The 27,356-nt window shown below is 52.5% G+C and overlaps 2 protein-coding genes across 18 annotated transcripts; one reads left to right on the top strand and one right to left on the bottom strand.

Annotated features, from left to right (window-relative positions):
* Positions 1–412: 412 nt before the first annotated feature.
* On the top strand, positions 413–11,522 carry LOC117979266 (fumarylacetoacetate hydrolase domain-containing protein 2A). 3 transcript variants are annotated; one of them, XR_008624316.2, is made up of 7 exons: positions 413–2,082; positions 3,216–3,432; positions 7,347–7,406; positions 7,684–7,846; positions 9,267–9,509; positions 10,809–10,888; positions 11,033–11,522. XR_008624316.2 is itself a non-coding variant. In XM_055107682.2 (7 exons), exons 1-7 carry the CDS (start codon positions 1,730–1,732, stop codon positions 9,769–9,771), a joined length of 1,032 nt encoding a protein of 343 aa, XP_054963657.1. In that variant the 5' UTR covers positions 418–1,729; the 3' UTR covers positions 9,772–9,969. The 3 variants fall into 3 exon arrangements, 2 of the variants coding, with proteins under 2 accessions (XP_054963657.1, XP_054963658.1); XM_055107682.2 differs by lacking the exons at positions 10,809–10,888; positions 11,033–11,522 and adding exons at positions 9,510–9,602; positions 9,735–9,969 and having other exon boundaries at positions 418–2,082; positions 9,267–9,375; XM_055107683.2 differs by lacking the exons at positions 10,809–10,888; positions 11,033–11,522 and adding exons at positions 9,510–9,602; positions 9,735–9,969 and having other exon boundaries at positions 419–2,082; positions 7,774–7,846; positions 9,267–9,375.
* On the bottom strand, positions 10,080–23,703 carry GPAT2 (glycerol-3-phosphate acyltransferase 2, mitochondrial). 15 transcript variants are annotated; one of them, XM_055107668.2, is made up of 22 exons: positions 22,951–23,077; positions 20,404–20,526; positions 20,140–20,253; positions 19,405–19,478; positions 18,888–18,992; positions 18,550–18,678; positions 16,136–16,235; positions 15,564–15,697; positions 15,152–15,251; positions 14,842–15,054; positions 14,328–14,450; positions 14,075–14,157; positions 13,630–13,748; positions 12,914–12,984; positions 12,568–12,826; positions 12,330–12,478; positions 12,064–12,141; positions 11,448–11,579; positions 11,245–11,365; positions 11,097–11,162; positions 10,803–10,858; positions 10,080–10,410 (listed from the first exon to the last, which is right to left on the bottom strand). In XM_055107668.2, the coding sequence occupies exons 2-22, from the start codon at positions 20,464–20,466 to the stop codon at positions 10,294–10,296; spliced, it is 2,406 nt and encodes an 801-aa protein (XP_054963643.1). In that variant the 5' UTR covers positions 20,467–20,526; positions 22,951–23,077; the 3' UTR covers positions 10,080–10,293. The 15 variants fall into 15 exon arrangements, with proteins under 15 accessions (XP_054963643.1, XP_034809660.2, XP_054963642.1 ...); XM_034953769.3 differs by having other exon boundaries at positions 22,915–23,037; XM_055107667.1 differs by having other exon boundaries at positions 10,082–10,410; positions 13,540–13,748.
* Between the last annotated feature and the right edge of the window lie 3,653 nt (positions 23,704–27,356).

The following is a 27,356-nucleotide window of genomic DNA, read 5'->3' as shown; positions in this document are numbered from 1 at the left end:
CACTCCAGCCTGGGCAACAGAGCGAGACTCCATCTCAAAAAAAAAAAAAAAAGAATTAAATCGGACATTGTAGGTAGAGCACTTAATAGTTGGCATTCAGCGGCAGCAGTTACTGTTATGTTAGCATGTGGGGTGTCTGAGTCTGTGCACTTTGGCTCGAACAGCCTTTTGACAGTGGCACAGTTGGTGCTTGTGTAAGATAGCAGGGCAGAGAAGTCAAAACCCTCGGTTTTCTAGTCAAACTGGCGGGCCACAACAGTGGTGACCTAAGTCTAATGAGTCTTTCACTGAACAAGGCAGATTGAATCTCCAGGTGAGGACCAAGAGTCTGGGGCTCAGCTGCCTCAACATTTTTGGGCATAGAAGGCTGTACAATACAAACTGCCTTTGTTGTAAGAGCAAGGAACCATTCAGGGAAGGCACCATGTGGTAAGGAATAGTGGCCAGAATTGGATTCAGAACAAAACAAGAGAATAGTGTTTGTCTTTAACTGGAGCCTTTGACTCAAAATAGGACCTGAGCTCTGTGGATAATTTCTTTTTTTTTTTTTTTTTTTTTTTTTTTTGGAGTTGCTCTGTTGCCCGGGCTGGAGTGTCGTGGCATGTTCTTGGCTCACTACAACCTCTGTCTCCTGTGTTCAAGTGATTCTCGTATCTCAGCTTCCCTAGTAGCTGGGATTACAGGCGCCTGCCACCAGTCCTGGCTAATTTTTTTGCATTTTTAGGGGAGACAGGGTTTCACCATGTTGGCCAGGCTGGTCTTGAACTCCTGACCTCAAGTGATCCACCCACCTCGAACTCCCAATGTGCTAGGGATTTCAGGTGTGAGCCACTGCACCTGGCCCTTGTGGATACTTTCTAGGTGATTTGAGGAGGAAAGGCACAGCCATGTCTCCTAAAGTTAACAAGCACTAAGCTTTCCCAAGTAGTGAAATGTCAAGCCCCTGCTTCTGTCACTTATTTGTTCATTCAGCAGAAAGTCACTGAGAGCCTTCTGTGCACCAGGCACAGTGCTGGGCAGTGAAAGAGACAGATATGTGCCCTGGATCCAGGGAGGAGATGACCAAGTGATGGCTGTCAGGCCCAGACCTTGCTGTTTGTCTGCAGCCTCTTCCCTCAGGCAACTTGTTCTCTATCAGGAGAAATGAAATAATTATTATCTGGAGAGGCAGGTGGGGGCGCTGCTCCTAGAAGACAAGGACAGCCTGGTAGAGGTTCTGGCTTGATCATGTGAGCAGTGGAAACCATTTTAAGTTGGAGGTTAACAGGACCAAAATAGCATTTAAAAAATTGCTTATGGCCACTGTGAAGCCAGTTTCACCAGCATCACTTGCCCATGCTGGGCTGCCACCCAGCTAATTCCTGGTCCTGCTCATTTAGCCCAGCTCAGCTCACATCACTTCCTCCAGAAACTAGACAAGGGTAGAGCCCCTGACCATCTTCACAGCATTAGTCCTGATAGCTGAATCTTACGTCAGTTGTTAACATCTGTGACCTGTGCAGGGAGAATGGCAGGGCTGAGTTTCACCTACATTGTTTCCCCAATACCTACAGCAGAGCCAAGCACAGTGGGAACTTTCAGAAAGCACTGGTTGAAGGAACGCTGGAATCCCTGGGACTTACTGCATAGCATGTAGTAGTTGCTCCTCTAGAAAAGTTTCACCTTATGAAGTATAGCAGGGAAAATACAAGCCTGGACCACTTCCCGTGTGGTATGCAGGGAACGGTTGATGGGGCAAAGGGCCTTGGGCTATATACCCCTAGGAATTTCAGGGATCCTGATGATGGCTCTGGGATCCTCCGTCTCCTGGATCCTGCATTTTTCTCTGCAGGCTCTGATGTTGGTGTCTGGTAGAAGAAGGTTACTCACAGCTCTGCTGCAGGCTCAGAAGTGGCCCTTTCAACCCTCCAGAGACATGAGACTAGTGCAGTTCTGGGCACCCCACCTGGTGGGGCCTCACTTGGGCCTGGAGACAGGGAATGGTGGAGGGATTATCAACCTCAATGCCTTTGACCCCACACTCCCAAAGACGATGACGCAGTTCCTAGAGCAGGGAGAGGCCACCCTCTCAGTGGCAAGAAGGTAAGTAAGTGGGCAGCATCGCCCTGACGCAGCTGCCCTGGTCCCCCCACATCCTCCCCTCTCTGGGAAACAGCACCAGCAGGTAGCTCTTTTGCAAGGGAGCAGAGTAACCCCACCTTTCCTTTTCTCCCATTCTCTTAAAAGATCCTTAGAAATCTTATATAATAACATCTTCAGTTTTCAGAGGAGGAAACTGAGAGCTAGGGGAGGTGATTAATTTCAAGGCCATACATGTGGTGCTGGAATCAGGACTCTATACTTCATCACGCTGCCTCCTCTGGGAATGAAGTCCTGGACTGACTGACGGGTCTGGGCCCGGGGGTCCTAAAAGGCATCTTATGCAGCTGGGGGAGTGATATAGACTCCCAGCTCCTACAAGGAGAGAGGACTGCAAGGAGGTTTTCTATAAGACACTTGGTTCCTGGGTTTGGACTAGATTAGGTGAGAGTGTCCCTGAAGCCTGGACTCCTATAGAATCTGGTCTAAGGAGCTGATGAACAATAAATTAAAAATACTTTAAGATGTCATTTTCATCTATTAAAATGGAAAAAAATACAAATGTTTCACAGCTCACAGTATTAACAGTATGTTCCCATATTGCCATATTCTGCAAAGACTGGAAACCTCCATGTCCCTCATTAGGGACTTGGGTATATCTCTATAGAGCAGTAATATGCAGCCACAAGAAATAAAGAGGACACTCTCTATGTATTGTTACATATTGTTAAGCAGAGATCTCCAAAGTCAGTTGTTTTTTTAAAAGATGTAAATAGTATGCTATCATTTGCATACAAAAGGGTGGGAGAAGAATATCCATAGAGTAGCTGTGAAGAGCCAGGGGAACGGGTAACCGGAAGGGGAAAGGGAGACCTTTCCATGTATTCCAGTTTGTATCTTTTACATGGACATGAGTTACCTAAGGGGGAGAGGAAATCAACACTGGATAAATAAAAGCCCTGCTCTGATAGCAAAGGACAATAGTCAGTGATTTTCACAATGACTCTGATGGTTGATAGAGCTAGGAAATAGATTTCAAAAAGCAAAACCTTTAGCTGCTGCAGGATCTGCCCAGCCTGCCCGGGATTGCCCACCTGTTCCCAGCCAGACCCTCTCACCTGCTCTGGTCTCTACAGAGCCTTGGCTGCCCAGTTGCCAGTCCTACCACGGTCGGAGGTAACCTTCCTGGCTCCAGTCACACGGCCAGATAAGGTGGTGTGTGTGGGCATGAATTATGTGGACCACTGCAAAGAACAGAACGTGCCTGTGCCCAAGGAGCCCATCATCTTCAGCAAGTTTGCCAGCTCCATCGTGGGGCCCTATGATGAGGTGGTCCTCCCACCACAGAGCCAGGTCAGTGTCTCCCCACTGCCCTCCCTAGTCACTGGGCCCATCACAAGGGCATTCTGAGCTCAGTAGTGAGCCTACTGGAGCCACCTCTCGCTCAATAGTGCATTCAACAGAAACTCTACAGGATTATACACACAGTAGTAACACTGGCCTTGGAAAAAAAAAGTTAATGTACGTGTTTTCCTGATTACAAAAGCAATACACCTTCACTGTAGATAAAACAGAGATAAACATTAAAAAATTATGTCACCCATAATCCCACTGCCCATGGCTCGGAATATTAATGTTTTTCTGTCTACCTTCCCAGTGTTTCTCCACTCCTGTATATGTTTATACTGTACATATACTTACCTTTTACTTAAGACTCCATCAGGAGCATTTTTTCATGCCATTAAATATTCTCCCTGACATATTTAGGTTACCTTGGAGTTTTGTGATGTACAAGGTAGTTTATATTCCTGAGTACCTTACTGCTGGATACTTGTCTCCAGTTTTTGGTTTCTATAAATAAATGTCGCAGTGAACATCCTTATGTAGAAAAGACTTTGCATGTCCGTTAATATATTATTATTTCCTTTTTTTTTTTTTTTTTTTTGAGACAGAGTCTTTCTCTGTTGCCAGGCTGGAGTGCAGTGGTACAATCTTGGTTCACTGCAACCTCCGCCTCCTGGGTTCAAGTGATTCTCCTGGCTCAGCCTCCCGAGTAGCTGGGACTACAGGCGCATGCCACCACGCCCACCTACTTTTTGTATTTTTAGTAGAGATGGGGTTTTACCATGTTGGCCAGGATGGTCTCAATCTCTTGGCCTTGTGATCTGCCTGCCTCAGCCTCCCAAAGTGCTGGGATTACAGGTGTGAGTCACCACACCCGGCCTTATTATTTCCTTTGAATAAACTCTTAGGATTTGAATATTATCAAACTACAGGCAGTATTTCAAAACTCTTGAGAAAATCTCCCAATTGTCCTTTAAGCAAATTGTAAAAGCAACTTACACATCCACCGTTAGTGTATATACCTTTACTAACACTGGTTACTTTTCCTCTCAAATTTTTATTTTAGAAATGTCTTGGGAATTATAGAAAAGCTGAAATAATACAGTGAACGCTCATATACTTTTCACCTGGTTTCACTGTAGACATCTGCTGTATTTGCTTTCTCTCCCTTGCCCTCTCCCTGCCCTTCACATGGCAAACACACATTTTTTTTTTTTTGGCAGGGGTTGGGGTGACACATTGCAAATATAGTCATAAAAACTGAAATAGACATTTTATAAGGACAACGGCTTGCATGACCATACCATTATCACAGCCAAGAAAATTAACTTGAATTATATTTAATATGAAATCCAATTGCCCCAAAGATGACTTTTAATTTGGTTACTTTGTTGCTCTGTGATCAACCAAGGGCACACACTGTATTCAGTTATATCTCTTTAGTAGTTTTAACCTAGAACAGGGTTCCACAGACTGTTTTAAAGGGCTGTCTTAGTCTGTTTTCATGCTGCTAATAAAGACATATCCGAGATTGGGCAATTTACAAAAGAAAGAGGTTTAATTGGACTTACAGTTCCACGTGGCTAGGGAAGCCTCACAATCATGGCAGAAGGCAAGGAGGAGCAAGTCACATCTTAGGTGGATAGCAGCAGGCAGAAAAGAGCTTGTGCAGAGAAACTCCCATTTTTAAAACTATCGGATCTCATGAGACCCATTCACTATCATGAGAACAGCACAGGAAAGACCTGCCCCCATGATTCAGTCATCTCCCACCGGGTCCCTCCCATAGCACGTTAGAATTATGGGTGCTACAAGTTGAGATTTGGGTGGGGACACAGAGCTAAACCATATCAAGGGCCAATTAGTAAATATTACGCTTTGAGTGTCATATGGTCTGTTTTGCAAAAATTCAACTCTGCTGTTATAGTGTGAAAACCACCAGGGACGATACAGAAATTAATGATGGGTTTCCAATCAAAGTTGATTATAGCAGACGGTAAGCTGGCCATAGTTTGCCAACTCCTGACCTCAAACAATCCCCCCTGCCCTTTCCTTGAAGAATCCAGTTGTCTCATAGCATGTTTCACATCCTGGGTTTGTCTGGTTGTTTCTTCATGATTAGTGTCAGGGTAAGCATTTTTATCAAGAGATCTACAAAGATGTTATACATTTCCCATTGCATCTGACTGGGAGGCTCATGTCAGTGGTCCCAGAATTTGACCACTTGGTTTAGCTGATGTTCACTAAGTCCCTCCATTGTGAAGATGCATTTCCATTTTTGTAATTAACAAGCAATCTATGTGGTAGTTTGAGATCACATAACCATCTTACTGCCCCGTAGACTCTCATCCAAGGATCCTGTAGTCATCCTTACTGAACCCATTATTGCATTGGGGGATGAAGAACAATGACTTTTCTTTTCTTTTGTGATGGAGTCTCTGTCACCCAGGCTGGAATGTAGTGGCACCATCTTAGCTCACTGCAACCACTGCCTCCCAGGTTCAAGCAATTCTCCTGCCTCAGCCTCCCTAGTAGCTGGAATAACAGGGATGCACCACCACACCCGGCTAATTTTTTGTATTTCTAGTAGAGACGGGGTTTCACCATGTTGGCCAGGCTGGTCTTGAACTCCTCACCTCAGGTGATCCACCTGCCTCAGCCTCCCAAAGTGCTGGGGTTATGGGCATGAGCCACCGCACCCAGCCAAGAACAATGATTTTTCTAAATCATGCAGTTTTTATTAACTGGCATTCTTCTATGAAAAAAGCCTGGCCGGGCACGTTGGCTCACGCCTGAAATCCCAGCACTTTGGGAGGCCGAGGCGGGCGGATCACGAGGTCAGGAGATCGAGACCATCCTGGCTAACATGGTGAAACCCCGTCTCTACTAAAAATACAAAAAATTAGCCAGGCGTGGTGGCAGGTGCCTGTAGTCCCAGCTACTCCGGAGGCTGAGGTGAGAGAATGGCGTGAACCTGGGAGGCAGAGCTTGCAGTGAGCCGAGATCGCGCCACTGCACTCCAGCCTGGGCAACAGAGTGAGACTCCCATCTCAAAAAAAAAAAGAAAAAAAGCTGCCTCGCTCTTTATTCCTGTGTCTTCAATATCACTGTGAATTCCTTTTTGTTTTTATTCAATTGGTTGTAATCCATCATTTACATTCTTCAGGTGACCTCAATTTGGCCAATGAGGGACCTTCAAGTTTGTTCCATCCCCAAGCTTTTAGCATATACTTGCTTTCTGGCCAAGACGTTCCAGGCTCATCATGTACTGTCTGTCTTGGACCAAGGAACCTGGTGCTCCTTACTGGGGAGTGGTATTAGAGACCAACATCTGGATGTCAGGTGTACTTATACGAACTCTGGTTATTATTAGAAAGAGCCACCAATTTTAAAGGCCAAATTATATCTATTTTATAGTGTATTTTATGGATTATGGGAGAGGCTGAGCATTTTTTCATGTTTTGTGGCCATGTCCGTTACCTTTTTGTGAATTGCTTACTCAAGTCCTTTGTGGGATGTCAATCTTTCTCTTACTAAAGTGAGTTAATAGATTAAAACACTTAAAATAGTGCCTGACACACAGTAAGGTTACATATTGCTAGGGGATATTACTTCGTATTTATCCTTTGTTAAAAGTATCCAGAGTGACTTTTAAACTCAGTGCCCTGGACACGTGTTGCTCTTCTGCAGTCAATGGTGTGGGGACCTGTGCCTGCATCCCATGATGCTGTCTGCCACTGCCCAAAATGTATGGGTCTACAAGTCACACCTCCCTTGTCGTTCACTGGGCTCTGGTTCGTGGTGATGGCAAACATGGGATGGCAGCCAAGCCATACTGACAGAGATCCACGGCGTACAGCCTCTGAGCATAGTTAATGGGCCCCAAAGCCACTGCGGCTCACTATTCCTCTCCCACCCTACAGGAGGTAGATTGGGAAGTGGAGCTGGCCGTGGTCATTGGAAAGAAAGGCAAGCACATCAAGGTGAAGTGGAAAGGGTGGGCTCCCAGGCCAGAGTGCAGCAGAGTCCCCAGCTCCTGCCTCTCCTAGTTCTGACCTCGCTCACCAACACATGGTGCCAGCTGTCCCTGACACTAGGAAGCAGTCAGCCTCCTTGCTCCCTGAAACTGCCTTTCCCTTCACCCACCTTTGGCTGGCTCTGGCTACTAACATGGGATAACAGCTTTGAGATCCCTTGCCACAGGTGTTGGTGTCACCCATGATCTATCCTCCTGTATGGCCAAATCCCCTGCCCCCATAGGCCACAGATGCCATGGCCCACATGGCCGGCTTCACTGTGGCTCATGATGTGAGTGCTCGTGACTGCCTAACAAGACGCAATGGGAAACAGTGGCTGCTGGGAAAAACCTTCGACACCTTCTGCCCTCTGGGCCCTGCCTTGGTGACCAAGGACAGTGTAGCAGGTAGGTCCCTGGTCCCTGCCCCCTTGTACCTACCATTGCACAGATGAACAGCCCTCCAGGGAGGAGCACGGGTTCAGGTACATGTGGCACCTGCCCTCCCTGGCTGCCCTTTCACTGCTGACTCCATACAGGGAAAGTCTTTTATCCTCAGCCACGAGTTCTCCCATGGGCTTCCTTCCCAAGCCCCCTAGAGGGAACACAACTGCAGAGGATGTGAAACTGCATGCGTGAAGTAAATTACAAAGAACACTGAGCTGATGGGTGGATCGGGCTTCCTGCGGCTGCCACCATCTGAAATAATCTAAGTTGAGCATCATGGAGCATAGCTATCGCAAGGCCCAGGCATTTTCCACACTACAGATGAAAGCCAGTGTGACTCACCCAGCCACTGTGGAAATAGAACAGCATTGACCACACACAGTGAGGGGATAGCGCCAGGTTGGAAGCAGTGTGCCAGAGGGCAGAGCGCAGCCTCTTAACACACAGCCACCCACAACTGTGGTGGAGGTGGGGGGTGTCCACATGGGCCAGCCATGCCAGGATACCGAAGACCCCAGTGCCTCACAGCACCCACACAGAGTCCTCAGCAAAGTTAAATTGTGTGTCAGCTGCTCTACTTAAGGGTGGTAGAACACTAAGACCAACACCAACAGTTAAAAGTGCTGGTTAGCCAGGATGTTCTTACAGTAATCCATCCCCTGCCAGCATCCGGTACACGAGGCTTCTCTGTCCTGGCTAGAACCATTGCCTCACTGCTTTATAGATGCTGTCTTTTTTTTTTTTTTTTTTTTGGCATGGTCTTACTGTGTCACCCAGGCTGGAGTGCAGTGGCCCAATCCCAGCTCACTGAAGCCTCAACCTCCTCGGTTCAAGCAGTTCTCCCGCCTCAGCCTCCTGAGTAGCTGGGACTACAGGCACGCACCACCATGCCTAATGTTTTTATTATTTTGCATAGAGACAAGCACTCACTACGTTACCCAGGCTGGTTTTGAACTCCTGAGCTTAATCAGATCTCACCTGCTTTGCCCTCCCAAAGTGCTATGATTACAGGTGTGAGCCACCACGTTTGACCCTGCCCGGGAGTCATTTTTGTATCTACAGGTATCTTCCTATGCTGTAGACAGATGCCCTTTTTCAAGGCAAAAACCCTAGCCATTTTTCTCTTCTCCTTCAGAGTCTGCAACATCCTCTCAACTCATCCAAGTGACTACTGCCTGGTGCTCTTGGTGGGGATGCGGGGAGGCCTGAGAAGGCCAATGTCTATACAGAAAGTTCTAACATAGTGCACTGAGTCAATGTGGGCACTTTAAAGCCCTTTCACCTGCCAAGTCACGAAGCACCCGTATAGTTGTGTTTGTAAAATACTGGGGGGTTTGAAGGGGAAAAGGGATAACTCCAAGGTACCATCTTTGCATTTCAGATCCACACAACTTAAAGATCTGCTGCCGAGTGAATGGGGAAGTGGTCCAGAGCAGCACCACCAACCAGATGGTATTCAAGACAGAGGACCTGATAGCCTGGGTGTCCCAGTGAATGACAGGGGCTATCCTGCCAGCCCCGCTCCACCTGCCACACATGTGGAGGCTGACCTGAGCCCTCCACCTTTGGCTGTGGCCACCTCAGCCAGCCCCTGGTCTCACCGGGTCCTTTTGCTTTGCTCCAGGTTTGTTACCTTTTACCCAGGGGATGTCAACCTGACTTGGACCCCCCCCACCCAGGTGTCGGTGTATTCAGGAAACCTCCTGTCTTTCTCAAGGTAGGTTAGTGAAAAGCAAAGAGAGCAAGGGCCCCAAAGGGCTGGCAGGCTTGGCTCAGACTTGAGAAGTACAGGCTTGTGTATGTGTATCTGACGGAAGGGCTGACACTCTCATGGCCTGCTCTGTTGCAGAAGGGGGATGAAGTCCAGTGTGAGATTGAAGAACTAGGTGTCATCATCAACAAGGTGGTGTGATGGCTCCTGCACAGGCCCGACATAGGATGAGGGCATCTGCTCCCACTCAGCCTAGCCCAGGGAAAGGCCCAGTGACAGGTGTGGACAGGTGCCAGCCCTGCAAGCCGCCTCTTCTCGGTAGAAGGGAGAAGGACAGAGCTCTCTTCAATAAATTCGTCGGGTCAAAGCAGCAGCTTGGCTTCTGCTGTTTGTCTTCGTTTGGGCTTTGTTTCATGGGACAAGTTGGGGCATTTTGTGGGACTGGGGAAGAAGAGAGCAAATACACACACATACACCAAAAAGATGCTGCTGGGCTGGGGAAAAGACAACTCGTGTCGTCCCCTTGTTTATCACATCAAAGAAGGGAAAAAGCAAGAGATGGCAAGGGACAATCAAGCCTCAATGATTATATTTATAGACCAGCTAAGGGTTTGCAGCCTCCTCTCCATCTTCTGGCTCTAGGACACAGCTGTGTTCTGGGGCTGAGAAGTCTCAGCACAGGCTCCTCCTCACAGTTCTAGCTACAAATGAACTGCCGGATGAACTGTTCTAGTTTTTCCTGATTGTCCTGGCTGGCAAAAGTAGGGGACAGGTGGAGCCTGGGGCCTGCAGGGCTCGGCGTCTGCTGCAGAACCTGGGCCATGGAAGATGAGCCGTGAGTGCGCTCACCACAGGGACTGTGTACACATGGCCCAGGGGCCAGGCCTGTCCCCCAGAAACCTGCCTTGAGACCTCTGGCCCCTTAGACCTCAATGTTTGCGTGCAAATGCTGCCGCAAAGCAGTCCCAATACCCCACCTAGAAAGATGAGCCAGTGATTTGGGAGACCAAGAGGCAGGAAACCATCCCACCTTCTCCAACCCATCACCACATCTATTGCTGGAAGACACCAAGTAAATCCCAGGGTCTTAATGAGGCACCATCAGGCCAGCCCTGTGGAGTGATGGGGACATAGCTGGGTTTCCCTGAGCTACTCTATTGGGGTGGGAGCAGGGGGACAGAAGATGGTGACAGTGGCTCCTCTCACCCCTAGGTCTCTGAAGGTCCAGACAGCACTGATGGCGAGCTTTGGGTCCGCACACTCTGGAAAGAAGAGAGAAGTGAAGGCTCTAGGTAGGGAGGACAGAGAGCCACTGGGCACAGGCTTCTCTCCTCTTGTTTAAAGAAGCCCAGGGAGGGATAGAGCTCTGACTGGACAGAAGACTGTCTGTACTCTGCAGCCTGCCTTCCTAGAGTTGGGTTGTCACTGTCCTGCAGGGGGCAGCAGCCACCAGCAAACACCACTGCCTGCAGGAGCCTGGGCTGACTGGTTGGGACTCACCGAAGATCCCTTCTTCCTGGGCGGTGGCCTGCAGGAACTGGAACAGCTGCTCTGTGTAGCCCAACTCTGCAGAAGAGAGAAGACCTAGACCTGGCACCCAGCACAGACACAGCCTGCCTCGAGGACTGCAAGGGAACAAGGGCCTCACCAGTATCGGGCAGCTGGCCCTGGCGGAGGAAGGCAGCAGCCTGTGCAAAGGCCTTGAGCAGCGGGCTGAGCAGGCGGCAGAGGAAAAGAAAGAAATCTGGGCAGTGTGACTGCTGGCTGAGCTGGAGGGGACAGGCCAGGGTGAGTGCAGCTCCCCACCGCCTCCCTACCACCTCCCTCCAGGGGCAGCTTTTTGAAACACACCCTGAAGTACCGGCCCTCAGCCTCTTCGAAGTCATCACTGTCACTATCAGTAAAGTCCCCACTCGGTTTCCACAGCAGCTTTCTGCTCAATCGCTGTCGCCCTGTGTCACAGGCTGGCCGGGAGCCTGGGGTCTAGGGGCCGTGGAGCCATTGTTCTCTGACAAGCTGGCCAGGGATCAACCCTACACCCCCAGACCAGGTACATGCAGGTGAAACCAGTAAAAGCAGACCTAGAGACCCAAGAGGATGGCCAGAGCCATGCCCCAGCACCTGCTGGGCCAACTTGCAGAGTGAGAGGAAGTGAATTCCCACCCTCAAGGGCAGTAGCCCTGTGGCCAAGAAATGTGGGGAGCAGGAGGTGTGCAGAGAACCTCAGAGGCACACATGTCCAGTGCTATCCAGAGAGACACACACAGAACCGGGGCATAGGTGGCCATATCCCAAGGCACAGGGAGCAGAGGTGCGAGCTAGGCTTCCCTGCTGCAAGGCCAGGGGCTGCCCACTCCCACAGCACACACAGGGCAGAGGAGGAGCCTGGGGCAGCTGGCACTCAGGGTGGGAGGCTGGAGGAGGCCAGGCTCCAGGCAAGGATCTTGTCTCCAACTGCCCTGCCTACCTCCTCAGCAACCAGGAGCCCGCATTGGATGAGCCGGTCCAGCACCTCCTGACAGTAGCAGTAGGAAGACTGGCAGGGCTGGGAGAAAAAGGCACCCATGTGGCCTCAGGAGAGCCAGGCACATGGGCAGGGGCCTAGCCAAAGACCGGGCAAGGCCACACCTACCACCCAGGAGGTTTCAGAGGTAGAGCATGGGCAGGGATGGGCCATTCCTACCACCAAGAGGGGAAGGCCTAGGACCAAGTGGGCCGTAGGGGAGGCCTGACCTTTAGCAGCAGCAGGTCTTGTGGCAGCAGGTGCATCAGCAGCAGGATCTGGCGGTACAGCTCATTCTGGCTCAGCAGCAATATGCCCTGCAGCTCCCAGGGCCCCTGGGGCGGCACTCTGCCTGCCAGCAGCCCCCGCACTGCACAGGCTGGGGGTGGAGGGTCCATTATGAAGAAGGAGCCGTTCCCTTCACCACTGCACACACATCCCACCTACCCCGTGCACCTCAAGACTCACCGCCCACAGCCTCGCTCAGGAAGACGGGCAGAAGCTCAGCACTCAGTTGTGCCAGGTGTGTGAGGCCTGGGCCAGGCCGCGGCACCACCAGCAAGTCGCCCTGGCAGATGCGCAGCAGGGCCACGTGCGCCCGCAGCAGGCTCAGTGAGTGCTGCAGCAGGCTCCGCAGCTGCCCAGAGAAGCCTACATCAAAGCCACGCAACAGTATCTCCTCCGTCAGCCAGGAGAACTCCCCCAGGAGCTGCGACAGGAACACACCCTGGGTGGGCAGAGCAGGGCTAAGCAGCAGGGCCACACATCGCCCCCCTCCTCCCCGCCCAGGTCCCCACCACATTGCACCCCCTACCTTCTGATGCTTGAAGAGCAGCAGCGTTGCCATGATGGCCGTGCTCATCACCGCAGAGCTCCCTACACTGGCTGGAGTGGGGCGGGGCGTGGAGATGCTGGTCAGGTTGAGGCCCAGCAGCCTGGTCCCTCCATGATCTAGCAAGTCTTCCTAGTCACACATCCTAACTCCACCCCAGGGATGAAGAACGTACACCCGGAGCAGTGGTGTTTATCATCACACAGGCTGAGAGCAGGCCAGGAGCTGGGGGCCTTTCCCTGGATCTCATCGTAGGGCCCACACATCAACCCACAGCCTCTACTAGAGGGGCACTGAAGAAGATACAGATGGATCTCCCTATAAGGGCCCTCTGCGGAGGCGCTGTGCTAAGCCCCTTACACGTATCATTCCATTCAGTTAACACCATCCCCACCCAAAGCTAAGGAGACTCCGCTCAGAAGGCAGGGCTGGGTGTGGCCTTGGGGAAGCAGCTGCAGCCTCCTGGCCTCAGGCCACCATCTTTGTGCATGCACTTAGCTGCTCCCTCATGATGGCCCTGGCTGCCTGCTCCTCCTGTAGGAGAAGGGTTCCATTCTTCTTCAGATGTCCCCGAGGTACCACAGAGCGCCTCAGGTGCAGACACTCACTTGGAATGGAGAACCCTGGTGACTGGCTGACCCCGAGAGGGGACGGTTCAGTGACCCACCCGCAAAGGCCCAGATCTGGTTCACCCTCACCACTCAGGACATGACAGCTCAGTCTCCTGACCAGAAGCTGGTCCTCTTCCTTGAGGGCCAGGAGAGGCCCAGTTATGGGGGTCCACTCCTGCTCCTTCTCAGTGTCTGGGACAGCAGTACTGAGATAGAGACACAGATTACAGGATGAAGGGTCCAAACACAAAAACAGCTGTGGGAATGCCTAGAGCTTTCTAAAAGGTGAGGGTGTTTCCCCCTCCCAGCCCCAGGACAGAGGATGGCTTCTATAACCCCCAGTCCCATCCAGGCCTCTGTGCCATACCCCACACTCAGACTGTTGGCAAGGCGAGTACCTGGAACTATTCTAGATGACCCCAGGATATTTGGTGAGGGAGGGCTGCTAGTGTGTGTATATGGGGGATACATAAGCTGGTGCTGAAGGGCTGCTTGCCTTGCCCCCTGAGACCCCACGCTCCCGTGCCCCTACCATTGGCCCAGCACGATGGGCTGCAGTAGTTGCTCCAGGGTCTGTCTGCCGCCCCAGCAGCTTCTGGCACTGACAATGTATTCCTGCCCAGGAGAAGGCTCTTAGGTGGCCTGCTCGGGCCCACCAGGAAACTTGCACACAGCCCACTGGAAGTAGGCAAAGCTATCCCTGCAGTGGCTTTGAGGGCCAGGCTGCCAGGATGCCTAGGACAGATACCCCAGGTACTCCCAGCCTTCCCCAGCTGGCTCCATACCTGCAGGGAAAAGGGCTGAGCTAGGTGCACCCGGGAGCAGATCCGGTGGCTGCAGCCCCACCAGCTCCACAAGCTACGTAGGACAGCCAGAGCTCCTGTCCACAGCCCCAGGGGGGCCGAGGCCTGCAAGGAGGGAGAGGATAACTATACTCACCAAGGACACTGCTCTCGGGCGGACATCAGGGCTGCCCACCCATCCTGGTCTCCAGAGGTATCCTCTGGTCCCACCCTGCTCAGTTTTATCTCAGGCCCAAACTGGTGTGTGACCTTGTCCCAAGCTCCTCTTTTCTTATCCATGACACAGGAAAAATCCCTCCCTATCAAGGTCTTCACAGGATGAAATGAGATGATGGTAATGGCCTTGGCAGGTGCTGCCAGATGATTGTAAGGACGATTCCTTTGTGCCCCCCACAGCCCTAAGTGGGGCTCAGCCACAGGACACAATATTGTGCCTCCTGTCGGGAGCTGGTGTCCACCTAGGGGCCCAAGGGGCTGGAGGGTCTCACATTCTCACATGGTCTATGTCACACGGTGCATCCGGAACCAGGTCATAGGTGACGGCCACTGGTACCAGCAGAGCATCTGGGACGATGCCCACCTGGACTGCCTGCACCACAAACCCCACCCAAGCCTGGCCCAGGGCTGACAGCCGTGGCCCCAGAGCCCCAGGAGGTTCCTCCAGGAAGATGAGCAGGGGCTGCCCACTAACCAGCAGCTGCTCTATGACCTGGAATAGGAGGGGTCAGAGGGGGTGTTAAGGCCAGAGCAGAAACAGACCCCTGTCCCCTTAGCCTGGCCCATATGTAACCACTGGGGGCACTCACCGCCTGGACCACAGCCCTTGCAAGGAGCCCCTCAGAGCTGTCCAGGGAGAGGCTGGCCTCTGGGGGCAGGAAAAGCCCCCCAAGCTTCCTCAGCAGAGCTCTATGGGACATAGGGCAGAGCCTGATAAGGAAAGGGGCTCTGAAGATGTGAATGAGTAAGGGGCTAGTGAGAGTCTCAGCTCCCCCACGGCCAGCCTGTGTCCTACTTGAATACCCTGAGGCGAAGCCATGGCCCTAGGCCCTGTGGCTGACACCTCCATCTAAGCCCCACAGGCTAGACTGCTGTATGGCTCGGAGCAGAGAGGCCACGAAGAGGGCCTTTAGCAGGGAGCTGCTGCCAACACACCCCGATACACACCCCGCCCCAGCCTGCGACTTCTCCCATGTATGTCTAGAGGCAAAAGGTTTTTACCTGAGGGCAGGGGAGCAGGCGCGGGAGTCCCAGGCCACACGGAGCACACCCAGGCCCTGGGAGAGCAGCATAAAGGGCAGCAGGATCCCATCCAGGAGGGTTTTGTGAGTAGAGAGGAGGACAAGCGGCAAGCCCTGCTCCGGGGAGAGCCAGAGGGAAGTGCCAACCTGCCCCACCCTGAGGACACAGGCAGCCAAAGACCCAGGGCAGCCCCAGAGGGAGGGACAGTTCAGCTGCAGAGTTCTTCCTCTGAGCACATTTCCCAAAAGCAAAGGAGCCTTTAGACAACTCTTAAGGTAACTGCACCGACGCACTGACGTAATGGTTGTTAAGACCATGATGGAAAGACGTTAGAGGAAGCCCCATGGGAGCAGGGCCGTGAGACATAAGGGAAGGTCGGCAAAGAGCAGGGGATTTTTCCCACCAGCTGATGGGGACTGGACTGCTGTATGGCTGGGAGCAGAGAGGCCAGGAAGCAGGACCAGATGGGGACTGCTCCTGACTTAAGGGCTTGGCCCAGCCTCTGCTCTTCTGCTCCCACCATCCCCAACCCAATGGAGGGCGGGCCTTACTGCCTGGGCGGCCTTCTGGACCATCTTCATCTGACCCTTGTGGAGCTGCACATTCAGGAACAGGCAGTTCAGGAACCTCAGCAGCGCCCAGCTGAACAGCCTGGGGAGGGACACCAGGCCTGAGGTGCGGCAAGGAGTGACGCTCGGCCCGTGGCACTTGGAGGGCTGCCCAGTGCTCCTTAGGGCAGGCCCCGCCACTATCCTCATTTTACAGAAGAGGAAAGTGAGACTCAGGGAAGCTACAGAACTGCTTCCTGGTAGTGAACGCCAAGAAGTAGCAGTGCTGGGACTGGAAGTTCTGACACCAGAGTTCATGCCCACCAGACGCTGCTACTCTCCCACGACCTCATGGTGGAGCTGCCTCACATCAGAATCAGAGCATCTGCCTCAATTTACCCTAAAGGAGACTAGAGGACCAAGCCTCTCTCCAGGCAGAACCCAGCCTGGTCTTCACAATCTACCAGAAAAGGTGAAATAAAAAGGAAGGATTAGTAATAGAAGAAGGAAAGGGGATAACTGCAGGGGCAAAATCCCTGGTGGGCAGGTGGGTGGGGTTGTCCCTGCAGCCCAACAGGAGGACCAGCTCTATTTATTTTTTAGGACAGGGTCTTGCTCTGTTGCCCAGGCTGAAGTGCAGTGGCACAAACTTGGCTCACTACAACCTCTGCCTCCTGGGCTCAAGCGATCCTCCCACCTCAGCCTCTCAAGCATCTAGGACCACAGGCACGCAACAGTGCACCCAGCTAATTTTTGGAGAGACAAGTTTGCCCTGGCTGGTCTATGTCGCCGAGGCTGGTCTTCAGCTCTTGGGTGATCCACCCCACTCAGCCTCCCAAAGTGCTGATATTACAGGTGTGAGCCACTGCACTGGCATAGGACCAGCTTTAATTTAGGACAGACACATAGCTGTAGTAGCAGGGAAATGTGCTGGATAAGCAGCAAGTCCCCCATGTGATGGCTTTTATCTTTTTGTGAAGCATGAGATGGGGAATCAGTTGACAGTGGATAAGTCTAAGAAGGAGCAGGCTGGGTGGGAGCCCTGGAGAGTGCCATGTGTCCCTGTGACATTTTCACTTAGCAAGGAAACCAGTCCACTGGTGTGTGTTTCTCTGGCAACGCTGGGCTGCTCAGGTGCAAAGAGAAGGTGGACAGCGGGGGGTCATGCCCATGACTCCCTCGAAAGAGCATTATTAGCACCCTGAGCCTGCAATCTCAGCTAGGCTTGGAGGGAAGGAAACACAGAAAGGGAGGCTGATGGCTGATGTCAAGGTAGGCAGATCAAGCGACTAGAACAGCAGAGGGCTGGTCAAGGTCACCAACAACCTCTACTTTCTGTCCTTGCTCAGTTGGCCACTCAACACATTCAAGACAGCTGAGCTTGACACATGCTGCCCCAAGCCCACCTGTACTCAGGGACTCATTCATCTCCTTGGCTTTAAACACCATCTGTATGCTAAAGCCTCGCAGTGTCTCTGGCCCCAACCTCTCTTCTGAGCTCCAGGCTCCTATATGCAGCTGCCTCCTCAGTGTCTCCACAAGCATGTCAGGTACCAAAACTCTCTCTCTCCAAACTACCTTTTTGGGCCAACTCACTTCTCCCAAAGCCTGTTCTCTGTCCATACCACCAGAAAGTAGGCTAGAAACGGGGCTGTCCTGTAACTTCTCCTACTTCCCTCACTGCCCCTGTTCCCACTGTCCAATCCCTCAGTGAGTCCTGTTAATATCACCTCGACCTCTCAATCCACTTTTCAACCTCTACTGTCCACCATGATCTCTCACCTGGATTAACAAAACAGCCTTCCAGATGCCCTTCTGGTCTCCACTCTTGACCCCAATTCATGATGTCACTTCCCACTTAAAACCTTGCAACTGGTTTTCACTGCACTTGGAGATCCAGTCCAAACTTGCACGGCCTTACATGATTTGATCCCTTCTGCCTCTCGATTTCACCTCCCATAGCTCTCGACCCCTCACTTGCTGGCTTCCAACCACGTCAGCTTCTGGAGCAAACCTAGTCCTTTCCTGCCCAGGGCCAAAGCTCAGGCTATTCCCTCTAGCAAGACTGTTCGCCTCATTCTTGTTCGCCTTTTCTTCCTCTTGGCTCTGGCTTACAGGCTCTTTGTCCCCTTCCTGGTATTCTGTCTCAGCCCTGTTCCTTCCTCCTTGCAGCCGCACATATCTCGTTTACCCTCCGTTTCCCTGGAACAGTGTGCTGCATCTAACATAGGCTCCGACCTGTGCTGGCAAAATGTGGGGATGGGAGGCGGTGGTGAAGGCAGGCTGCAGCCCACTCTGGTAAACACTATCCAGCAACCCAGGAGGAGAGTCCAGCACTTCCCCAAGCCCGGCCAACACCCGCTCTCCAGAAGGACAGAGTCCCCAGCCCAAGGGTGAGTGCCCTTCAGCCCAGTTACCTGACCAGGAAGGGACGGGGTGGGGCCTGGATGTGACCCAGGATGCGCTGTACCTCCTTCTTCACAAGGTCAGGCACCTGGCCTTCCCCAGTGCCTCCTGGGACCCTCCCTGAGAGGAGGTTCTGCACCCTGTGAGGGGGTTAGAAGGAGTGCTATGAGGCTGCAGCAGGGCACGGCCTCCAGTCTTCACCCTCCTCCTTAAGGAAGGGTCCCAGGCAAAGCTCATGCTCTAGAAGCCTTGCCCCAGCCACCCCTCTCAAACACCCCTACCTAGTGTCATTGTCATCCCATTCAGGATCCCAGAAATGCCAGCCAGACTTCACTCCCTGCCTCCTCACCCGGTGCTTTCCATGATCTTCTGTGGGACATCCTGGCAGGGGGGGATGTGCTGCTCCAGGGACCACAGGAAATAGCAGAGCCTCCGAACCAGCCAGCCCCGAAACCTGGGCACAGCTCCCAGAGCAGGAGGGAAGATCCTTCAGAGAGGGCCCACCTCCACTAGGACTCACAGAAGGCTATTCAATCAGAAAGGGACCACACCCCAGACCCATGTACTAGGAACACCTGAGCAGGAAGAACTGCCTGTCCATCTGTGCCCCATTCCCACCCCTCACCCTGTTGAGTCGGGTACAGGTTCACAGCCTGAAACACGGTGGGCAATCCATACATGCTCACAGAAGGAACTGCAAGAGAGCTCCAAGTCCGCCCCTCCCTGCAGGCTTGTGTATGGAACAGAGGACGGGGCCCTTCTTTCTCTATCAGAGGAAGAAAATGGCACCAAAAAGCAGGGCCCCAGCAGCCCTGCACCCAAGGGTCCCTGTCCCCAAGCCTGCTCCAGTCCATAGCTCTGACTACCTTGTGTTCTCCTCCTTCACCAGGATCACATTGCAGAAGCCTAGGTCCGTTATGCTTCTGTGGAAGAGGGACTCCTGCAAGACAGGGGGAGAGACAGCATGTCCTGGGGGGCCTTTGCAAACTGGTAAAGAAACGCCCCTGTACTGCCCCTCTGGCTCTGCCAGGTGGCCTGCTAAGTCTTCCAGGAGAAAAGATTACAGCACAGTATTTCGCAGAAGGTGTTTGACCCCAGATTCTAGGCTGGCTCAGGAAAAAGGGGCCCATGCTCAAAACTGAAGTGCTGTATCCTGTACAGAATCACCCTCTTTCAGAGTGGTATGTGAAAGTCTCCAGAAGTTATCTTCTCAACAGCAGAGAAAACGCAGCCTGGGTCTCCATGAGAAATCTGGGCTCCCTCACCACCATCACATGACACAAACCAAAAAAGAGGTCTTCAAGCATGTGCTGAGTGCTGGGGAAGTCTGAGTGGGTGATGTCCACAAAACTGAACAACAAAACTGACACAGGCATGATAAGAACCCAGCCCTCTGGGCACACCCTACCACCACTTAGGCCCCTCTGTACTTCTCCCACCCAACTCTCCCAGGCCTGGGAACAAGCCACCGCCCAACCATACAACCAATACCAGTGCATCCATTCCCCTGAAAGACAGAAGCAGAGGCATGGGGCAGGGAAGAGCCAAGCTTGCAGGGACATAAAGGAAGCAGCTTCCCAGAGCTCGCTACCATCACTCACCCAGCTCTTGGGGGTGCAGGTCTGGCAACAGCGACCCACAAAGGGGCGATACTTCCCCAGGAATGGAGTGACAGCCTCCAGCTTCATCCCAAAGCCTGACGACCACAGGCTAGTCTGGAAAGGGCGATGAGGAGAGATGAGAGGACTCAAAGTCCTTGGCAGGAGAGAGGGAAAGATGGAGCAATGGAGGCTCTAGGAGTGAGGGGCACAGCAGAAGGGGTGGCAGGGCAGAGAGGATTTGAGGAATGGGAGGAGCCACATTACCTCTCGGCCACTGGGGCTGCTCCTTGGCTGAGTTTGGCATCTGCCTTCCAACATGGTGGCCATGAGAGCCTAGAAGAACCACGAACCAGTCACCTCTGGCACTCTCCTTCTCCCCACAGAAACCTGAGCCAGGGAAAGGTGCAAGGATGGAGCCATAAGAATCTGAGCCATAATCCAGGGCCTCCTGCGGTAACTGCAACCCCCCATCACAGGACAGACAGACATCACTTAGGCCATCAGTGGTGAGGAGAACCTAGGCTGGAAACTAGGGGCTGGCTCAGATCAAGGCCCTGCCCCACACCCAACTGATCCCACAAAGGAGCCAGCTGTCCTCAAAAGGTCTCACAGTATCCAGGTCAGGGCCCTCCTCGGGCCAACATGAGGGGGATCGGTTGTCTTAGCATCCACACCCACCCGGCCATCTCCTAGCACAGATGGGGGCTGTACCGGAGATGCTGATCCTTTCTGTGCAGAGGGAAAGAATGAGGGCTGGATTGGAAGGAAGGAGGCACAAGACTGCCAAGGAGGGAGAAGACTATCGCCATGAGGCCACCAGGTCCTACTCAGCTGCCCTTCCCCTCCTCACCAGGAGGCAGCCCTGTAACCACCCAAACATTACGGGAATGTGGGCTGGCTAATAGAAGAGGGACAACTCAGGGTCAGAACACAGAGGCCTACTCACCAGGAATGAGCATCTAGTTGGGGACAAAGACAGACTTTTCCACAATCACTCCCCTCTCACATTAACGTTCTCCACAGAAGACGCCACTTGTATCTCCTCAGCCCCTCCTTCCCACCACAATATTTCCCTGAACTAATAAATACCTATGTTCCTTCAAACAGCACTGAACGACTCCTGGCTCAAAAATTTGGGCCTAAAAGCCCCTCTTCCCTATTTCTCAGCACGACCCTGATGAGTGGGCTGGTCTAATCATGTTTCCCCATCCCTACCACACTTTGATCAGGCCCATCTAGGAGCCTCTCCCTTCCCAGCCACCCACCCAATTCTGCCCAGGGTTCTAAGTCCACGATGCTTCTGGAACACCCTCTAAGCCCTCCCTCTCCTCCTTGGGTTCCCCAGCCCAAGCCTGCCCAGCAAAGAGCCATTCGGAGCCCTCCTCCAGGGCTATGGTTTCATCTCCCTACGTGGTCAGAGTGTCCTGAGGGCAGGGACTCATCTCTGTATGTCCAGCAGTCTGCCCGGTGTGCAAGAGGGAACCAGGAAGAGCCAGCTGACCCACAATAACTTCCTCCCAAGAATTCTCCAGGCGCGTTCCTCCTTTCCCCAGTCAGCTCGGTTTCCAGCCAGGAAGCCAAGCAGTAATGGGATCAGGATCCCTGCAGTGCCCAGGGTCTGGGGGGCCACGGGAGGCTCATCCCAAAGGCACTCTGTTATCTTGAAAATGTTGCATAGCCCTGTTCACAGACACATGGTACAGGAAGGCTACAAACCCACGCCCGCTTTGCAAGGAGGGTGTCTGTCCCCTAGCTGCAGACCACCCCCAACCCCCAAATCCAACCCCATTAGGTCTGTGCTAGCTCTACGGAAGCAGAGTCAAAGCCATGGCAAGGGGTTATTCCCATCCGCCAGTTAACAACACAGCTCAGGACTCCTACAGCAGAGGATGCAAACTGGCACCCCGAGGGCAAATTCAACTCATAGACACATATATATACACACACATATATACATATATAATACATATATACATATATACACACATATATACATATATAATACATATATACATATATACACACACATATATACATATAATACATATATACATATACACACACACACTTCTTTGACTACACAACGTGCTAAAACCTTATGATGTAAAACCAACGTTGAACAGCAGTGGGCTTGTTACATATACATTTTTTGAAAATCAAGGTTTCCAGTCGTGGCTGTAATGGAAAAAGCTGAGCTCTGGCATCTCTGAGCACACACCCCACAGGGCCCAGCTGGCCGCCACTGTCCCTTTAGCCCGACAGCAGGAGCCCTCCCGTTTGCCTCCACCTTGATTATCACTGACGCCTGAGCCTGTGCACATCTGAGCGTTCAGCCCTTGATCAAGGGTAAAACTCTAAACCTGCCCCCACGTTTGGAATGCTTGTGCCCTACAGAGAGCCGCAAGAGAACTTCACCTTCCCGGCTCTGCTCAAACATGGCCTCGGCGCCCCACAGCCCCCGCCCAGGGCCCCTCAGGCCTCAGCTCCCTCGTCAGACCCGTGACAGGCGCTCCCCGAGCTGCCCCAAGATGTGCGAAGGGCACCTGCCCGACATCAGGTCCTGGATGCCCTCTCTGGATGTAGGGGAACGGGATGCCGAGGAAGAGGCAAAGCGGGGCTCTCCACAACACCACGCCCCACAAGGACTCATTCCCGCCACAAGCCCCGCATGGCCGGCGCTCCCTCCCTTTCGACTTCCGCCCAGTCCCCAACAGGCCGCTCAGACCAGGCTCTTGAAGCAGGAAAGCCCCTGGATGATCCCGGTCCGCTTCTGACCTGGCCTCGCCGGGGAGCGACCACCGCGCCTCTCACCTCACACCAGCCGCCAACTCCCGCCAAAGCAGCAGCTCCGCAAAGCCGCCACAAGGCGTGGACTGCTCAAGGGAAGGAGCGGATTGCCCACCTCCGCGCGTCCGGCTAAAAGGCAGCCCCGAGAGCCAATTGGGATGCGCGCTGGTCCAGAAGCCCCGCCCTGCGTCCCGTGCTCTGCGACACTCAACGTGGCCACGGGACCCGTGCTCTGGGGATGGCCTGCTCCGTTTTCCAGTCGGCCCTGGCCCGCGGTGGGAGGGGAGTACTGCAGGCGGCCGCGAGGCCCCGGGTGCTTGAGCTTCGAGCAGGGACTCAGGCCAGATTCTGATTAAAGAGGTTATCCCAGGGCTTACGCTCCTCCAAGCTGGGGTTCGGCTCCAGCAAAATTCTGAGCTGAGGACGATTAGAAAGGAGAGAAGATCATCAAGAGACAGTTGCAGTCATGAAAAACAAGTCAGGCCTCCCAGTGTCATTTCCTTTGTTAATGTGAAGCCTAGACCACCGTCAGGGACCTCCAGCAGCCGCGCGGTGCTAAGGTTTCAGCTGGGCCTGTGGCCAGTGTGTTCATTCGTGTGGTTATTTGATTAAGACCTGACTCCTGTCTCGGCCCTAAGCTCCGCGTAAACAAAGACCTTATGGGTTCATTCATGTTGTAACTGTGTTCCCAGCACCCAGCAGGAGACCAGCCAGTGGGAGGCAAGCAGTATAGCACAGATGAACATGCGAATGACTGTGCTCTCTGTTCCTGCCCCCATGGAATGAGCCTGCCTGACATGCCAGAGGATTCCACAGTTCCAGAGCGTGTGACACACGTGTGCCGGAGCAAAGCCACACATGAGCCTGGCGGGGCCCAAGACAGCACAGAACGTGTTCACATCCTCCCTCGTCTCTGACTCACCAGCCCTGATGTGACTCCCACACCCTGCCCCTCCGGGATGTAGCCTTGCTCTCCCTTTGTGCCATTTCGTGTCTATCCAGGCTGTGTGTGCATCCACTCACCTTCACTGGGATTTGCAACGTCCTCCCGGTACCTGCAGAATCCATTTTGTACCCCATCTTACCGTTCTTTTGTATCAGGGTGCCTGTCCACATCGAGATCCTGAGACTCTGACGCTGAAAAACGAAAAATATAGACTTTCACTTCGAAGTTGTAAGTTGCCTCCTAAGAGTGCAGACTTGAATTTACCGAAGGCTGACGCCTCTTAGTTCTGGGAACACCATCTGTACAGGCAGCTGAGTTTTGCCGTTGTGAACACGTCCCCACCTCTTAAGGAGTTCTCATGCTGAGAAGTAGCCCCAAAGCGGAGACTTTAGACTAGAAGGTTGCATGGATTGACTGTAGAGACGAGGCGCAGCATCTCAGAGTTCAGCTGTCAGATGTGCTGCTTCTTTGGAAGAAACGTATTTTGTTATGGTGGTGATGGTTGTTTGCTGCAATTTGGACATTTGAAAAGAAGCATCCCTCTCAGACCCAGATTGGGTCTGGGACCGAGGACTCAGTGTGCTCTTTCTCCCTCAAGCAGTTTGCAGGAGAGGCAGAGCTGCAGTGCAGCAAGACCTGTAGGCCAGCTGCCATACACACTGATTGTGACTGACCCGACCCTGAGAGAAACATAAACTGATTTGAGCTGGGCCCTGCCCAACCTGGACTGGACTTGGTGAGCCCCATCCTGGACTCATGCCAGAATGCATTACCCAGAATATCCTGATGCACATAACTGACTGCCTGCGCCCAGAGGGACAAAGGCCCTCCCTGTGGCTGGGGGCAGGTGTTCCCTGAAGGCACTGACAGGCCTTTCTCCTGTATATCACCTGGAGAAAAGGACTTGAGCTGGCATTAGAATGGGCAGAGGGGCTCTTGCCCGTCTGTCTGGGGACCACCAGCGGGGCAGAGAAAAGGAGATGTGATGTTTAATTTTAGGTGTCAGCTTGACTGGGATACCCAGATACCCAGAGAGCTGGCAAGGCATTATTTCTGGGTATATCTGTGAGGGTGTTTCTGGAAGAGACTGGCATTTGAATCACTGGACAGAGTAAGGAATATTCACCTTCACCCAATGGGGGCAGACACCATCCAATCGGTTGAGGGCCTTGATAGAAAAAAGGCAGAGGAAAAGAGAATTTGCATGCAGGCTCTCTCTTTCTTCCCTTCTCTCTCTCTCTCTCTCTCTTCCCTTCTCTCTCTCTCTCTCTTCCCTTCTCTCTCTCTCTCTCTCTCTCCTGCAACTGGGACAGCCATCTTCTCCTACCCTTGGACATTAGATCCAGGCTTTGGGTTCTATAACTTGGACCAGCAGCACCCCCACCCACAGGTTCTCAGGCCTTCAAACTTGGACTGAGCTACGCCACCAGCTTCCCTGGTTCTCTAGCTTGCAGAAGGCATATGGTGGGGCTTTTCAACTTCCATAATCACGGGAGCCAATTCCCATAATAAAGCTCATCTGTCCATCCCCCTACCTATATTCTTGGTTCTGTTTCTCCATTCTATGCTGTGGTTTGCTGCAATGTTGAACAAGACTTTATGGAAGATTCCGGAGTAATAGGGATCTACAACATAGACACCACCAATGGTTACCTCTGAAGGTGGCTGTGCTCAGAACACCTGGGCCTGGGAGGGAAAGGGATGTCTCAGAGGGAGGCATGTCTCCTCCGTTAGTTAGGGTTATGAGGAAATTCACTTTTCCATTGCCTTTTGTTCTATCCAGGCCCTCGACTGATTGGATGGTGTCTGCCCCCGTGGGGTGAAGGTGAATATTCCTTACTCAGTCTGGAGATTTCAAATGCCAATCTCTGAGGAACCCTGATTAAAGGAGGAGACATGCCTCTTTCTGAGACACCCTTTCCCTCCCAGGCCCAGGTGCTCTGAGCACAGCCACCTCCAGAGGTAACCATTGGTGGTACTCTATGTTGTAGATCCCTTCCGTTATACCAGAACCTTCCATAATGTCTTGCTAAGCACTGCAGCAAACGGCAGCCTAGAATGGAGAAGTCAAATATGGGTGCTAGTGGCAGGAGAATGGGAACATTGATGCTGGGAAGCTGCCAACAGACACTCACCACACATGCCACTTTCCTCTGGCCAAGGCTGGCACCACTTCTATAGATGAAAACTTGAGCCAAGAGGCTGGGATAGAGTGAGTGGGGAACCCGAGATCCTTTCTAATACTGGGGATCTGGGATTCTGTGAAGACCAGGGACAGCGTGTGAGATTCAAGGGCTGACAACCTGAGGGAGGAGGGTGCTGCATGCTAGTGTTCTGTCCTCCACATCGGTATCTTCAACACCAACTTGGGGGATGACGCAGAAGGCAGGCTTGGCCTTCTAGCAGATGTCATAAACCAATAAGGAATAAAGGGTACTTACTGACAGAATCTGGATTCAAAGACAATTTGAGAACAGGGGAATTATGATCAAAATAAGCCCCAACCTGAAAGAGTGTGGTGGAACCTGAGGGGAAAGTTCCGTAGAGTGGGCAGAGAGTTGGATTTGTTGGTAGGGGCTCTGTCCAGTGGTACTCTTTGTTTCCACTTATTCCAACTCAAGTATGCATAAGCCAAAAGATCATGGGTTGGCTCACATAACGAGAAAGTATGAATGTGTTAACTCTAGGCATGGCTGGACCTAAGTGCTAAAGCAACATTGTCAGGCCTCCGGTTCTCTCTCATGTGTCCATACTGCTTGTCTCTGCTTGGTTTTGTTCTTCCTGAAGGTTCTTTTCTATAAAAACCTGACTGCCAGCCGCCCAAGACTTATATCCACCCTCCTCATCAACCTTAGTAGGAAGAAACTTCTGTCCCTCAACATACACATGAAACCCCAGGGAAGACTCTGGTCCTGCAAGGATCGTCCTCCTACCCTCTTGACCAATCCCTGTGGCTAGGGGGTGTGGCATGTCCTGATGTAGTGACTGGACCCACACCATTGCTCCCTTTCCTGTCTTTGGTGAGGGGGCACCATGATTGACCAGCCTAGGAGAAATGGAGTGCACGGGGTTGGTTTTCTCAGGGAATGGTGCTGGCTGACATGAACAACATGTCCACCATGGTGTCTAATGCTGACTGGATCCATTTGACCATTTGTCTGGTCTCTGCCACATCCCAGGGCCAAGCAGCTGCTGCACTGTGAGCTCTGGATAAATGTTTTTCAGGTAATGAGTGAACTTCCTTCTCCGTGGACCTTAGCAGGAGATGACTTCTCCTCTTCTCTTGAATGGGGATGATAATCTGTCTACTTACTTGACAATGTTGAGGTGTAGCTCAGTCAAGTCATGAGGTAGACAGGCTGAATGAAGCACAACAATCCTCCCAACCCCCGGGACAAGGGGCAAGCAGCCAGTGCCGCCTCATGATGCTGGCCGGGAGGGTTGGCCCATGCTAGGGAAAGCCAGAAGTTCTGTTGCTCTTTGT

Source organism: Pan paniscus, chromosome 12 (assembly GCF_029289425.2).
Source record: "Pan paniscus chromosome 12, NHGRI_mPanPan1-v2.0_pri, whole genome shotgun sequence".
In the NCBI taxonomy this organism is placed as follows: Eukaryota; Metazoa; Chordata; class Mammalia; order Primates; family Hominidae; genus Pan; species Pan paniscus.
The sequence above is the reverse complement of the archived record's forward strand: the minus strand, read 5'-3'. Positions and strand labels throughout refer to the sequence as shown.